The 17299-nt window shown below is 40.3% G+C and overlaps 1 protein-coding gene across 1 annotated transcript in view; it reads right to left on the reverse strand.

Annotated features, from left to right (window-relative positions):
- MBD2 (methyl-CpG binding domain protein 2) overlaps positions 1 to 15334 on the reverse strand; it is a 79746-nt gene extending 64412 nt beyond the window's left edge. Inside the window, exon 1 of the mRNA XM_082668444.1 lies at positions 14715 to 15334. Coding sequence (XP_082524570.1) covers positions 14715 to 15250 — 536 coding nt within the window. The 5' untranslated portion in view covers positions 15251 to 15334. The remainder of the gene's footprint in view (positions 1 to 14714) is intronic.
- Between the last annotated feature and the right edge of the window lie 1965 nt (positions 15335 to 17299).

The raw sequence follows: 17299 nt of genomic DNA on the forward strand, positions 1-17299 counted from the left end.
TTTACATATTTTTTTTCAAAGAAATATTAGAAGTTTTAAAGGAACTTAATTAGAACTTTTTATCTCCTGTAAAAAGAGATAATGTGTCACCTAATATAATACTCCACTAGGTACACCCCTGGAGCACATAACAGATGTGAATACCGATTATCCCACTGGTCACTCACCCAGCAACCATTAACAGAATCCCAACCCAAACAGCATGCACAACACAATGTGCACACTGCAAACGTCTTCAATCTTACAAATTTTCCAAACTGATTTTTGAAATCTTTTTTTCTGTATTACACATACACAATGCCAACAGTAATCACAAAGAACTTCAAAACAAATTGTTCTAAAGTCAACAACTCTGTTAACAACACATTTACACAACACTTGGAACCCATATAATCTTTGCGCTACCGATTTGAACTCATAACATTCACAACAGAAAAAAAAGTGTTGAATTTCTGACAATATTTAAATGCTCCCTAACGTTACTGAAAGAAAACTAAGGCAAACATTTGCAAATGTGTTTGTATGATGCTGACGTGACTTTTGTTAGCCTAACTTTTATCTGAGAGAAGGATATCAAGAATAACTCATTTCCTGTAAGAAAAACTGTCGAAGCTGGAAAATGACAGAAGTGCCGTAATTATATAGAGGGCTAAACTAAACTAGTCTTTCCTAAAAAAATTTTTCCCATATTGCACTGAAATGTAAGAAAAATTTTATAGGAAGAATACCCCAAAGTCTCATCTAATAAATTTTCTGAACCAAATGTGCTAGAATAAACTGCAGTGGGATATGTCACCGAAGAGAATTGTGAGAATTCTCAAATACCTCTCAAAGAAGCCAACATGTCATATTGAGAACTTAACCTTGCACCAGCTGACTACAATAAAAGAAAAATAATTCAACAGGAAGACAAAAGAGAAAAGGCTGGAAAACCAAGCAATTTACGTTTCCCTGGAACAGCAAAACTTCTCTCTGGGTCAAGTCCAAATCAACACACCCCAGTCTGTCACAAATTCCATGGTATTCTGCCACCACAGCCTTCAACACAACTGAAGATCGTATCAACATTCTTTTTCCACAATCACATGACATAGCTATTCCTGAAACACAATTCAAGGTATAGAATTCAGCCTACAGATGAAGATAACAACCAGTTAAGACCAGAATGTAACAGAATAGAAAGAAGCAAACAACAACCAGAACACAGCAGAGGAAAGAATATAGAATTATGTAGAAACAAACCTCAACTCCCATTCTAATCCAGATTTCCAAATATGCTCAGTATCACAAAATAAAATAGCACGTAACCCTCAATACTGTTTAAAACTTGAATCATTTCTGCTCACTGCAAACTTCCACCCCCAAACCTGATCTTCTTGTGTTGCCCGCTACTGTAGCATTATTGTCTACTTAGCAACTACTCTTCAAGCTAGGAGGCCAAACACAATGTTCAATGCTCCATCCCTCAGCCCACACATCCAATACCAAGTTCTAAATGTTCAGAGACTCCCCAATGCTGACAAAATAGTTTTGCCTCCTTAACAGAACATCAAAAACCTTCCATCTGTTCGTTTTTTTTTTTTCCTGACTTTTTCCCACCAGCCTTGAACACACCTCACATTCTAAACTCAACATCACCAAAATATGCCATGTACCTTTGCCTTCCAGCCATGTCTTTCCAGGTGGAAGGTTGAGCATAAGCAATATCCTGTCTATCATAAAACTATTAAATCTGGGCTTCCCTGGTGGTACAGTGGTTGAGAGTCCGCCTGCTGATGCAGGGGACACGGGTTCGGGCCCCTGTCCGGGAAGATCCCACATGCCGTGGAGCGGCTGGGCCCGTGAGCCATGGCCACTGAGCCTGCGCATCCGGAGCCTATGCTCCGCAACGGGAGTGGCCACAACAGTGAGAGGCCCGCATACCGCAAAAAAAACAAACCAAAACAAAACAAAAACTATTAAATCCTCCAAGCCCAGCTAAAATATCACTGCATCTATGAAGTTGTCTGTGATTCTGAAAGCCCACTTAGAAATAATTCGACTATCCCTCAATTCTACTTCATTACAATTCTAAACATTCCCTTGATTAGTAAACAACCAAAAATTACGATGTCCCTTATTAAAACCCTCAAACATAACGTATACAGCCTAGTACTGAACAAAGTAACTTCTGAGAGCAAAAAAAAAAACCTCTCAGTTGAATAGTTAAGAACATGGTTTTCATTTGCAGACACAATGGAACAGAAAAGTCTATGCTTATATAAAACTTACATTGTCTGGAATTTAAAAACTGAACTGGAAAATATTTTCATGGTTAATCTTATACTACATAAAAAGTATTACTAAAAAACCCAAGTTAATGAAAAATTGGTAAAGAGTACCCTGTTATTATATCCTTATATAATTACGAATAATTTTAATTAAGCTAAAATAGGCATATAGTCCTTATAATCAGATATTCCAGTTACTGGTAAATAAGATTCTGATAAACTACTTGATATACAGATACAAGCATCTGTAATGCACAGCTACAAGTACTGGTCATACACACTGTTGCCTTCAGAACGTGCTACAAGTCATTTTCTTCTCCGTAACTGCTATAGCTTGTGCTTGGTGCTTTAAGGAAAGCCAACCTGGCTGCCCCAAGGGATTTTAAGACCAGGGACCTTCCTCTGCAGGAGATGAAGGCAAGCATATTAGAAAGGTAAGGCCCATGGGAATGGTTAAGCAGAAATTCTGTCCATAGGGACCACTGCACAACGGCAAAATGACTCTGGAAGTGGTGGCCGAGGAAGTCAGTGCTAGATAAACAAAACAACTGTATGTCACTAAAGTGACTAAGTTATCATCTGTCTGCCCTCTAAGATGGCTGCTGTTAGGTAACAGTCTCAGACACACCAGGACTTAATGTGACTAAGCTTTTATTCTAAAAGCATCAAGTTGTAACTCAGGGAAATTATTTTTTTTTAAACTCTAGTAGACTAGTGAAGGATATTAGTCACTTTCAGTTTTCTCTGCCCAAAGCGATTACTTCTAATCCTGGTAATGAAATACTAATATTTCACTTTCAACCACAAAAAATTTCCCTACCAACTGCCCCCTAGATCTGCCTATCCCGAGCCAACCTGTGATCTCACCTTTAACTTGTCCTCCCCACTAAATACCCTGAAGAAAAGTAACTATTAAATGAAAATCAAAAGCATGAGTTACATTTTTCTGGTTCATATTAGAACATTTCATCACTTGAACTATGTCTTTGCTTGCCTTCATTTTGATTAAGCTGTTTAAAGCAACTTTTTTTTTTAATTGAAGTATAGTTGATTTAAAGCACTTTTTAAACCTAACTCTACCTTAGAGGTTTCTAACTATAGATTATCAAAAGGAAAGAAACTTTATTTGGCATCTGACTTTCAAATCTAAGAAAAAACTTTATTGAGATACCAGAAAGACTTAAATAACGGTCACCTTAACTTAGTAGTATTCCCATTATGTCACTCTATGAACTCATCTGTAAACGGCATTACTGGAGCTAGACAACTGTAATATGCCCTGCCAGTCTATGATATGAAAATTAACTCTCTGAAGACCGCTGCTTGCATGTGAAACTGCACTCTGAAAATGAGTAGTAGAGCAAACGTATTTTTTCATGTTACTTTGGTAAAATGGATAATCATGATGTCCAGTCAAGCCATTATGAGGAGACCAGAGGTCTGAGCAAACACAAGTATAACTTCAAACCAGTTTCTAACAGGATGAACTGTGGGGGTGGTGACAACCAGAGTGGAAGACGATGGACCGGCCTATCAGCAGGAAGGAGCATCGTGGATGGCAGATGGTTAGGTCTATGTCTCAAGGGTAAGTTCTAAGGTGTATGGCTCTCCAACAACATCAGGAAGTGCTTTGTGGGGAATAATAAAAATTCCAGAAGCTACAGCACTGGAAAAGTTTGGGAATAAAGAAATGTCAACTTTCTATTTTTTCTATCCCTCTAAGTGTTAAAGTTTACTTGTTACTTACAAGAGTGTTAAGTATTGAAAGATTTCTCTACCTTTCAATAACAATTGTCTCCAGAAATCAAATTTTAGCTGAGACTAAAAATCTGAAATTAACATTATCTTTTTGTACCTTAGTACAATCAGAAAACTGCCAAACCAATTAATTCGAAGAAATATATACCAATTTTTTCAAAACTACATGACATACACACAGGAAAATCCATCTAAAAGTCAGCTCCCAGTCCCCCTTAACCCCTTTCCTCCCAAACTTTAAATGTAGGCCTTTCCTAAAATGAACATCCTCAGCCCTCCTCTATAGTTTGTCCCAGGCAGAATTTATCTACTCTTATCTTACTATCTCCCATCTCTGATCAATTACGAAATCCAGTTCCTTCATAATCACCTTTGAATCCATCCTTCCTTTCCATTTCCATTGCCACTGCCTAAACCAAATCTTTATCACCTCAAGTCTCAATCACCACAATAGGCTGATTTTCTATTTGCTAGCCTCTTTGCATCCTAAACTAGCCAGACTGCTCTTCCTCAAACACCACTATTACCAAAGTGCCAGTTTAAATGCCTTCAACAGACTTCAACCCATTAGCAAAAGGGAGCCAAACATTTTAGCCCTGCATTTAGGATTCTCTGTCATCTAGTCTTCTCTTAACCTTTCAACCCTATTTTCCACTCCTCTTACCCAGTGACTTCTGCCATATTGGTTTATTCAAGTCTATTCTGAATCAATAGGCTGAATGATTTCCCTCTTCAGCCCTGTGCAAACCATGTATTTTACTTGGTCCAGCATGCGTGTCTCCACCCGCAATCCCCAAGAGCCCAGAAACACTAATCCATCTTATACCTCTTCCATAAAGGCTTAACAGAACAAAGTAACAGGAATTATGTAAATAATCATGAACCGCCTGTTGGCATCTCTTTTAGTTTGAAACACTGAGTTCCGTATGGCTGTAAAACTTCTACAAGTTCAAATCTTATCTTCACAAATAGCATACTGAAGTATAGTTATTAATGAATGAAATGATAGGACGTCAAATGTGCTTCAAAATAATGAAGGATGAGTCAGGGTAGTAGATGTGGGTATGGATGAAATAAGGCTGTCAACTGTTGAACCGGATACTTGGTAGTTCTTTATATAATTCTACTTTTGTATATATGTTTGAAATGTTCTATAATAAAATTCTTAAAATATAAACATTAAAGTATGCAAGCTATTTCCCCATGAAAACTGAAAACTAGTTTTTTTTAAATATGAAGAGTTTGGGCAAGTAAATTGGAGCATGAAAGAATTTCCTTAGCAGCTGGGGTGGGGGCTGGGGTGGAGAATTATTTTTAAAGTATCAACAAGAAAAAAAGTGTATTTACAATTTGGCTACTGATAAGATAGGACAGCATTCCACCTTTTCCCTCGACTTAAATGTTTAAGGAATCACCACACAATTTTAAATGGTATGAAAGACCTTTAGTAGAATTCAAATTCTGTACCAATCATCCTTATTCCATAAACTAGCATTTATTTAACAAAAATTATATGCAAAGAGTATATTATTGGCAGCAAATTCTATTATCTCTATATCATGGTTACGAATACGGTTAAAAATTCAGGGTGACCCACTAAAAAATAAAAAATGAATGAACACAGAATTCTACCTAATCTCATCCCACTGCCACAAGCACTCACCTTCTGAAAAAGCAAAAACACTGGTTATTTTGGTTGAATTGGAGACTGAACACTGCTATGGAAATGTCAGAAATTAAGCATGTCTGCAAATTATTTCAAAATATAACGGGAGAGGTGGGAAGGGGACTGCATATTGATGAAACGAGACTGGCCAGGAGTCAATAATTGTTAAAACTGGTAGACAAGTACAGGAGGAATTCATTACACTTTTCTAACTACTTTTGTTTTTGCATATGTTTGAACTTTTCCATAATAAAAAAACATACACATAGATAGATAAGAACACCCAAAAAACAAACTATATTTCTTAAAAAGAGGCTAGGGGTCTCTGGAAAAGGCCTTTTTAAAGAAATGCATACATCACTGCACACATGTTAAAAAGAATTTTAAATTCATTCATCCTTGCTTTAATCTATGGATTCCTCCAGTATGAAAAGAACTATGAAAGAACATATACACACATGTGTTGGGGTGTGTGTATATGTGTATGCACAGACAAATATATTCAGAAAACAGAATGGAAGACAATGTGTCAAAATATTAACAGTGATTCTCTTTAGAACTATATAAGGATTGTCATTTCTCTTTATGTACTCTTCTCTATTTTCCCAATTTTCCACACTGAGCATGGGTTATTTTTATAATCAGGGAAAAAATGAAATATTTTTTAAACCTCTGATGAACGTGTATAACCTAAGCTCTACCCTAAACACATTTCAAAATACAACAAAATATTGCAAATCCTCACATAATTAACAAGCACATGCGTCTATTTATGTTGGGTAATTAAGTGAAGAGAAAGGAACAAAGATTTTACTGATCTATTGACCATCTACTACACGCCGAATGCCTTACATGTATTTTCATTTAATCTCACAAAATTCCATGAAGTAGAATTCCTACCCGATTTACACTTGAGAAATTGGAAGCTTACAGAAGTTTAAGAATCTGTCCAAGTTAAAATAGTAAAGCAAGATTCAAGTCCCAATCTTCTGACTCAGAGTCCCTATTTTTATTCTAAACCAGTGCTATGCAAGTACAGTTTACGGACAGACTTACTTCAAACAAGGTCTTCAAATAAGTACAGAAATGGAGAGAAAGCATTTAGAAACTGCTATGGCAATATGACACGGCAAATTTATGACTTTTGTAGCATCTAACAATAAAAAGTTGCAATGTGTATTTCATATATCCACTTTTGTATTATATTGCCCACTTCTGCTAGGGGCCTCCAGGAAAGATCTTTCTTTTTTAAAGAGATGCATACATCACTGCATACACATTAAAAAGAATTCTAAGGACATTCATTTTTGCTTTAATCTATGGATTCTTTCAGTATAGACAGAAGAGGAAAAGAATACCAAGATACAGTAGTCAGAAATCAACAAGAGGATGATGTTCTTCTTCCGCACATTTGTAAATCACTAATAATTGTTCCTGACAAATGCTAAGTGTTCAATTTTTAAGATCTAATTTTAAATTATATTTACTATCATTTGCATTTACACACTGCCTATGTAGTCAAGTTACCAAACAAACGAGTTTGAATTTATACTCTAATAAGATAAGGCAAAATCATAAGATCCACATATATTATTCAAATTTCACCCTATTTCATACTTCTACTTCCTTGAGAAGTTTTAGTTTTTAGAAGTTCTGACAAAATTAAGTAAAACTTTGTCAATTTGTCTAGTTATTTCTTAGTGGAAATGGCAAACAACAGTAAAAGATCAACAGACAAGAGCTGCAAGTAATACCTATCAAGTCAAACAGTAAATCCATGAAATAAGAGTCGATGACTTCTTTCTTTCTTTTTTTTTTTTTTTTTTGTGGTACGCGGGCCTCTCAATGTTGTGGCCTCTCCTGTTGCGGAGCACAGGCTCCGGGCACGCAAGCTCAGTGGCCATGGCTCACGGGCCTAGCCGCCCTGCAGCATGTGGGATCCTCCCGGACCGGGGCACGAACCCGTGTCGGCAGGCGGACTCTCAACCACTGCGCCACCAGGGAAGCCCTTGATGGCTTATTTCTAATTCATCATGCTGGGCTAACAAATCTCAAATACAACCTAAACATTATGAATCTCTATTAGTCCCACTATAAAGTGTAAAACAAAAACAAAGCAAAAAAAGTCATCATCAACTTCACAAATCATCTGCTTCTGTTCCACTAATTAAAGTTAAATTACGAAAACTTAAATTGTGACTCTATATCTCACAAATGAAATTTTAAAAGCAATTTGAAAAAAATCATACATCAGTTTCTGTTGGAGATTATTTTTAGAATGTACGTGTATCAGTTCCTTTTGAGCTATGTATTTCCTCTACGACAGGTATTATGCGTGTTCTGGCAGGTGAGACTTTGCATGTCAAACTCTAAAAATCGGATGTAGGACAGATGGCAATGTTGCAACCTAACAGAAATCCCTCTAGCACATCACAAAAAGATGTGATGGTACAGTTGAGAAAAGAATTATCAGAGCACAATTTCCACCACACCTATGTCTTTTATTTCTGGATTCAGGCTTTAATCAGGCATCATCAAGAAAAGAGACTAAAAGCAGGTTAAACTTTCAATTATGCAATAAGAATTTAATAAATATTGTATTTTTTTCCTTTCTCCAACTAAAGGGATTTTTTTTTAAACTGGTCTGTAGGATACATTTCAACTATATCTTAACTCTGAAAGAAACATATAAAGTTTTCCCAGGAACCATATAAAACTATCTCATAAGCTGCATTTAGCCTGCAAGTTACAATGTGATTTCTTCTAATTTAAGTGAAAGCTTTTAAAATGAAGAAGATCTATATAGCTTGCTCCTCAGCGAAAGTGTTGCCTATCTGAATATCTGATAAATAAGAGGGGCAATCCTAGGATAAACAAGAAAAAGAGGAAGAGAGATATTTCTGAACAAAATGGTCACTTCTGTTACCCAGAGAAAAACTGCTTTAATTATGTTAATTTACCACAATTTTTCCATTTTTTTCCCCCTTCAATATTACATAGAACTGGAAGATCATCTTTTGGTACAACAGCTCCACTGCGAAATAGGATTTAAAACGTACCCCTTGTCAACTTCAGGATGCAAGCATAACAGTACATAATTACATTATTTTAGTGGTACACCAAGCTTAATAAAGTAGACTAGGCAAGAGATGTTGCAGTATTTCAGAATATAACTAGAGATCTCTATGTGAGGCAGCAGCAGAGCAGGGTAGCTAAGAGTTGTGGGGTTAAACCACCTGCATCAGGATTCTAACTTTGCACCTACTAGCAGTACAACCTCAAGCCTATTACTTAACTTCCTTGTCCTAACTCCCCACCTATAAAATGGAGATAATTGTACAGCACAACATCACAGGTAATATAAAGCAAAGGCTAAGAGGTCATTTAATCCCTGTTTTACAAAATTTTACATGCCATACATCAAACACTTATCTAGTATCTGTGTGTTCAGCACTGTGTCTGGCGGGAGGAAGACAGCTAGGTGAGAAAGCCACCGGTCCTAGGGGAATGAACAACAGAGTAATACAGGAGACACCACGTTTAACTACACAGGGATGACCAGAAAGAAAATATTATGGAGAAAGACAGTTTACTGAACGTCAATGAGACTTCAATTAAGTAGTGTGACCCTTACAACTATACTCCAATAAAAATTATTTTTAAAAAAAAAGAACGGTGACCCTTGGTCCACTGAGCTAGTTTTTTCCAACAAAGACTACAAGGGAGAGTCTATTATTTTTAAACCAAAAAAAAAAAAAAAAAAAAGAGGGAAAGAGCCTAGTTGAACTTTGACATCCTCAATGATTCAGAATTCATGCCCTCAAAGACCATACCAGCCTTTCATAACAAATGAGATATGCCTACAGACTTTTTTAAACCTATTTATATGTTCAGTCCATACAACTTGAGTTATTTAATGAACTGTTTTCCTTAGTTAGTCCTTAAACATATCCAAAGCTTTAAGGGATCTACATATTTATTTTGGTGTTCTAGAATTGAAACCTTATAGCACTATGAGGTACAGGTACATCATACCCGCTTTACAAACAGAGAAACCACAGCACTGGGAAGTGTAAATGACATGCTCGAGGCTGCACCACTGGTAAATGCAGAGGTAGAATACCAATTCCAGACCTTAACCCCCTGTGCCCTGCTGCTTTCCCTAGAGACTCCTACTTTTATCATCTCACTCATGATTTAAAGCCCTCAATTATATTGCCTCTGAGTCCTCTTCTTAATGAAATCTCTTTAGTCTCTCATCATGCATCTGCTCCTTAATGATTATTTTAATTGTTCTCTGGCTCCATTTTATCTTTTCAGAGAAGTGATCAGGTGTGAATGCATCATAATTTGATAAAAGAGTCAAAAATGGTTACTATTATGTTTCCAATACCCAACCAGATGATATTTTATGGCAGCAGCTGTAGCAGTTTACCATGACTCCCAGGCCTTTAATCCAGTTATAACCAGAAGTCTAGAACCCAACAAGACATCGATACGGAGCTCACACCAAGGTTAAGCATAGACTTGATTTTAAAAAAGGCATAAGACAGCTACTAAAGGTTCCTCTGCAGAGGAGAACAGTATTTCAAAAATATCAATCTGCAAGTGTAAGAACCAAAAACTAGAAATGACAGGAGTCAAGTAGACCGGTAAGAAAAGTATTGTTCAAATAATGGGCTCATATGATGGCAATGAACTTTTTCAGAAACTATACCAATGGATCCAACGCTTGATCAAACCACACCCTTTTAAAAAAGAAACTTTGGATGATCATATACAAACTGCCACAGTACTATCAGTAATCCTGACAGAAGGCATAATTATATTGCTTAACTAGCAACCAGAGGCATACCTTCCTATTAGAACTTGGCAATCTCAGGAAACAGCAAGAAAAGGAAAAAATTCTACCAAAATTTGAGGCTTTCTCAATAAGCTTAATTTAAGTCCAATTAATAAGTGTAAAGGCTTCCCTGGTGGCGCAGTGGTTGAGAGTCTGCCTGCCGATGCAGGGGACACAGGTTCGTGCCCCGGTCCGGGAAGATCCCACATGCCACGAAGCGGCTGGGCCCGTGGGCCATGGCCACTGAGCCTGCGCGTCCAGAGCCTGTGCTCCGCAACAGGAGAGGCCACAACAGTGAGAGGCCCACGTACCACAAAAAAATAAAAAAATAAAAAAAAAATAAGTGTAAGACACACCCTGCATTAACAGGCACAGATTTGTTTAGATTAATCTTCCCATGGGCAAGCTAAATCAGGAGTTAGCATTATTAGAATCTATGTGCACACAACTGTGTGCAGGTGTTCACATTACCAACAGAAGAGTTGACTCTTAACCCACCTATTAACAGATATGGCTAGTATTTTGTGAGCTACTGGTTTTTAATGAGTGGTAGGTATACAGGGATGCTAATATGCAAAGCAGTGACACTGCGGATTGAAAACTAGTGTGTTCACCTCTAATACGAGTAGGTGACTTGCAGCATTCATCACTGAAAGCAGAAGTCAAACTTAGAGTAACTACTATATCACAAGTATCACATCACACTCTATGCGTCCTCCTGTCTCAGAATGTAACCTCTCAGAATGAAATCAAGACTGGATGTTACAATCTTGTACAGTAACTAAGCTTTGTAGGTGGACAACAATAGACAACAGTCCCTCCAGCCCTGAACTAAGCACATGTGGCACAACTCTGTTCAATGTGTCTTTTCATTTGGCATAAACAAGTAAAAAGCAAATCATGTTGCACTGTCTCATAAAAAGATTTTAAGGGACTTCCCTGGTGGCTCAGTGGTTAAGAATCTGCCTGCCAACTCAGGGGACACAGGTTCAAGCCCTGGTCCAGGAAGATCCCACACACCATGGAAAGCCCGTGCGCCACAAATACTGAGCCTGCACTCTAGAGCCCGCGAGCCACAACTACTGAGCCCTCGTGCCACAACTACTGAAGCCTGAACGCCTAGAGCCCGTGCTCCACAACAAGGGAAGCCACCACAATGAGTAGCACGCGCACCGCAATGAAGAGTAGCCCCCGCTCGCCGCAACCAGAGAAAGCTGGCGTGCAGCAATAAAGACCCAGTGCAGCCAATAATAAAATTAATTAATTAATTAATTTTTTAAAAAGACTTTAATTTTATAAATTTATTAAATAAATTTATTTTTTAAAAGACTTTAGGGGCTTCCCTGGTGGCGCAGTGGTTGGGAGTCCGCCTGCCGATGCGGGGGACGCGGGTTCGTGCCCCGGTCCGGGAGGGTCCCACATGCCGCGGAGAGGCTGGGCCCGTGAGCCATGGCCGCTGAGCCTGCGCGTCCGGAGCCTGTGCTCTGCAACGGGAGAGGCCACAGCAGTGAGAGGTCCGCGTACCGCAAAAACAAAAAACAAAACAAAACAAAAAAAGACTTTAATTTTATAAATTAAAAGCCCGGTGCCTGGGCTTCTCATTGCAGTGGCTTTTCTTGTTGCGGAGCATGGGCTCTAGGCACGCAGGCTTCAGTAGTTGTGGCACGTGGGCTCAGTAGCTGTGGCTCGTGGGCTCTAGAGGGCAGGCTCAGTAGCTGTGGCGCACAGGCTTAGCTGCTCCACAGCATGTGGGATCTTCCTGGACCAGGGCTCGAACCCGTGTCCCCTGAACTGGCAGGCGTACTCTTAACCACTGGGCCACCAGGGAAGCCCAAGACTTTAATTTTAGAGAGTAATTATTACTATACTGGTTTGTGATTCTTCACAGGATGAATTTGTTAAGAAAGTTTTAGACTGATTATATCAGTTTTTCTACCATAAAATAATCTATTGGGCTTGTATAAAAAAGGTAACATTGAAAATTTACAACACATTAAAAAAAAAAAAAAAAAAGGTGACCACACATCAGAATGAGCGCTACAGCAATCTGCCTTTTAAAATAACTTTTCCAGGTACTGAAAGAAGAAGAGCAAGAAAAAAGCTTTGCAGCAACCAAAAGTAAGTTCCAACAAATACATCATCCCAAAACCAAACAAACCATATCCCAGGAGAAATGCCACAGGGAGTGAAATTCAAAGTTAAAGATGCTCTACTGAGAAAAGACTATTCACTTATTCCTCAAGGAGTTCAATCCCAGACACAGAATGTTGTTGTCACGTATAACTGGCTAAAAGACATCAATACAGAGTTCACATAAAGGTTATGCATACTACTTGCTTAAAAAGAAAACAGAAGGAGCTGTTAACAAAAGAATATGCAAAAATGAACAACTGTGAAAAGCACTAAATGAAACAACTGAACTTGAGAGTAACCATTTGTTCCACAATAACTTTCTTAGTATTACTGAAACAAATTTAATATGCAATGATGGGGAAATACAAAACAAGATTATCACCTTTGTATGTTTAAAATAAGTTTTCTAATTATCATTTAAGATTTCAAAATGAGTGGTCTCGGATTAAGTGACAAAATAAGTTCTAGTGCAACACCACTTTCATTTTATTTTATTTTTTTACTTCAATAGGTGAAATAACTTCACTGAAACTACTCTTCTATATATTTGAGCAACTATCAGGAATATGTTCATATTTACATGTTATACCAGTAGTGATCGCATTCTTGTGTGTATGTATATATGTACATACTTATATACACATATACACGTATTTTTTTAACCTCTTAAATCTATTTAAGAGTATTTCCTTTCTTTTCCTTTTTTTTTTTGCGGTGTGTGGGCCTCTCACTGTTGTGGCCTCTCCTGTTGCGGAGCACAGGCTCTGGACACGCAGGCTCAGCGGCCATGGCTCACAGGTCCAGCAGCTCCGCGGCATGTGGGATCTTCCCAGACCGGGGCACGAACCCGTGTCCCCTGCAGTGGCAGGCGGACTCTCAACCACTGCGCCACCAGGGAAGCCCAACAGTATTTTCAATTCATAAACATTGTATTGTGTGTGTGTGTGTGTGTGTGTGTGTGTATACTTTTACCCAGGAGTAATGTATGGAAAAAAGGAAATTCTTCCTACAATACTCCAATGGCTAAATGGCAGACGACATCTACTCCAACACCCATACATCGTCCCTGAAAATGATTAAATTAGCCCACAAACATGGCCCTCCAAGCCACTGAGTATAACATGTTTATATTTATACTCTCTGAGAAATGGGGCTGTTTATAAGAAAAGTTAGTAAATTTGTTGTTAAGAAAATTCCATTGGTATCAACAGCCAAAGACACTTCCCTGAGCTTACTGGGTCGGACAGCATGATTACAGGATTCACCATCAAGCTGAAAACCTGTTATCATTCAGACCAAGTTTTCTCAATCCAGCACTTGTGACACCTGGGGCCAGATAATCCTTTACTGTGAGGGCTGTCCTGTGCATCGTAGAATGTTTAGCAGCATCTCTGGCCTCTACCCGCTAGATGCCAGTAGCACCCCCTTCCAAGATGTGACAACCAAAAATGTCCCCAGACATTATCAAATATGCCCGGAGGACAAATTTTGGTCTAGGAGTCTAACAACGTATTACAGTGTTTGGTTTCAAAAGGGAGTAAATTCTGCAACACCAAGAAACTACAGGCATTCTAAGTGGCTACTTCATAAGAAACTTTCGTGGATCCCACAAAGCAACTGAAACCTTGTTACTGCAGATACCTTTCTTCCACATGTGCATGATTAAACACTCTTGTGATGATGAATCTGGGACAGGAGCCAACAGTGACTGGTTTTATAGTTTCGATGAATTACACCTTCTTTTAACCCTTCAGAGGAATAATCATCCCTGCCAGAGTAACCGTTCTTTCCACAAACCATTTTCCCCAACACTTTACCCATAAGAGGCCCTCCTATGGGCTCTCACCATTCAGACACTGTGACTGTCACTGCACTGGGGTCAACTCTCACCCAAGGGCTCGGGCACCTTCTACTACAAGGCCAGTCTGTCTCTGCCACTCCCCTCTGGCCCCTGCTCTCCTCTTGACATCCCCTACCCAGGTCAGCTCTCGACCCTTGACCCCGGCCTGACCCTGCCGCCCCCTCCCCGCCCCCAAGGCGGTACCTGAAGTAGTAGACATCGCTCTTGCCGGCACTGAGCCCAGATTTTCGGATCACTTCCTCCTTCTTCCATCCGGGGGGGAGGGCCGGGCAATCCATCCTCTTCCCGCTCTCCGTGGCCCGGGGTCCCCTGGGCCCCGGTCCCGCGCTCCCCGACGGGAAAGGGACCGGCTCCCGCCGGGGGGCGCCGCCGCCACCGCTGCCGCCGCAGCCGCCGCCGTCGCCGCCAAGGCCGCTGCCGCCACTCTGGGGACGGCCGCGGCCCCGGCCCCGGCCCCGGCCCCGTCCCCGGCCACGGCCCCGGCCCCGGCCACGGCCACAGACGCCGCCGCCCCGGCCCGCCTGCTTCCACCGCCCCCGGCCACGGCCGCCGCCCCGAGCGCCTTCCCTGCGCACGCCGCTCACCGGGGACGGGGCGAGCGCGCAGCCCTGGCCCCCCTGCTCTATGGCGGAGTCGCCGCCAGCGCCGCTGCCGCCCGCCGCGCTCTCCCCCTCCTCCTGCTCCGGGCAGCAGCGGCCTCCCCCCGGGTGCGCGCGCATCCAGCCCCCTCCCCAGCCGGCGCTGCGCTTCTTCCGTAACTGAGCCCTTGGAATCCCGGAGACCCGCCCCGCCCGCAGAGCGGCGCGCGGGGGACGCGCGCAAGCATCATAGAGCGGGCGCGCACAGAGAGGCCCTCCCGCCCGGGGCGTGGCCCCAGCCACCGCCTCTTAGGTCCTCCAAGCGGTCAGGGCGGCCATCTTGTCTCCGCCTCCTCGAGGACACGCCCCCCAGCCGCACCCGCTCCGCCCCCGGCCGCGCCCTTCCGGCCCCCACCCCCACGAGGCGGGCGGTTTGGGCCCAGAGTCACTTGTAGAGAAATGTCAGGACTGCGGTTTATTTGTTTTAAACTGGGTTAACCTCTCTCACTGTATGATTTTACCTACGTTTGCTTCCCAGTTAAAGAGCAACAAACAAAATGTATCTCATATTTTATGTTTACTATATAAATATGAGACTATTCATTTAAAGGCATAGAAGATACCCCTTTTTGTGCCTCGACATCGTAGCTTGCCAGGGAGCTCAGATTGATGGATTGAGTCGAAGTGTCCCCATAGGGGAGTATCACTATACTCCAGAGTCTGGCTTCCGGACCTTAGGACCCTGGACTGATTATTCTCTTAGAACTTTGTAAGGCTACAGGAAGGTAAGTGACAACTTGGAAAGTTCCCTCCAGTTCTACAGGTTTTACCGCTAAATTCCCCATAAAATGACCAGAATTCCTGAATCCACCTAGAATTTACCAAATTTCTCAGTATCTTTTCTTAATTTATACTTCCTTGTCTAATGACCTTTGACAAATATCAATGGCCTTTGACTTGGTAAATACACCTTTATGTTGAAAGACCAATTTAACCCATTGTCACCAGCCTTTAGGAATCTGGATGGAATTCACTTGGACCTGCCAACTCATTGTTCAGGAGTGATTTTTAAAGAATAATACCAAATTGATTTCCATTTCGGAGGAGCACAGTTTCTATATCTTTTTTTAACCTTTTGAAATTTAAGATGATATATTATGAAATGTTTGGAATACTGAAAATAGTGTTCAATTATCTTCAGTTTTTGCATATGTAGGACCTAAAAGTTGAGGGCCAAGTTTAATGGATAGAAAATATTGATTAATATACAATAATGGAAAATCTAAATTTATTTGATTTGCCTTTGCAGCATATTCAAACACCAGCTCAAACACACAAACTTGTCAATCTCTGAGCTTGATCTTAGACTTCTTTTAATGTCCTTGAGTTGAGATACGCTAAGCTATAGCTTCCTCCATGAAATCTGTCTAGAAATGTGTCTAGCAAAGAGTTGGAAAGTCAAGTTCTCAGGAGAGAGGTCAGTGCTGGAGACATGCATTCAGAAGTCATCTTGTGAAAGTGACAATTGAAGGAAACCTTGCAATAAGATTGCCAAGGAAGAGTATGCATGGTAAAATAATCAATTAATTAATTAATTAAAATCTTTAAAATAATAATTAAAAAAAGAAAGAGGAACCAAGAACTGAATCTTAAGGAACACCTACGTTTAAGGCTCAGGTGAAGGAGTAAAAGTCAGAGAATTATGAGATCAAAGTTTGGATAACAGGGAATTCCCTGCTGGTCCAGAGGTTAGGACTCCATGCGTCCACTGCTGGGGGCCCAGGTTCAATCCCAGGTCCGGGAGCTAAGATCCCACAAGCCACGCAGTTCGCAAAAAAAAAAACAAAAAAAAACAAAAGAAAAACAGAAAAAAAACAACCTCTGTAAGAGGAAGGGCTTTGATATTCACACCTAATTAAAAACAAAAGGATAAATGTGAGCAAAAATCTCAGTAGAAATGGTAGTTGAGATAAGAGATGGGAAAAGATATACTTTTGGAAATTTTTACCTTTCCATGCTGTGTCTGACAAGGCTATAGATCAAATGATGTAATGGATATAAACGCATGTTTAAAAGAATAAATCACTATCATTTTAAGGTAATTACTTTGACTTCTATTAACAGATTCTATATGCTAAATCCCACTAGACATAGTGGAATGTTCCATCTGTTAAGAAAATCTCATTTAGA

This window comes from Grampus griseus, assembly GCF_964374135.1.
Source record: "Grampus griseus genome assembly, chromosome: 12".
Lineage (NCBI taxonomy): Eukaryota > Metazoa > Chordata > Mammalia > Artiodactyla > Delphinidae > Grampus > Grampus griseus.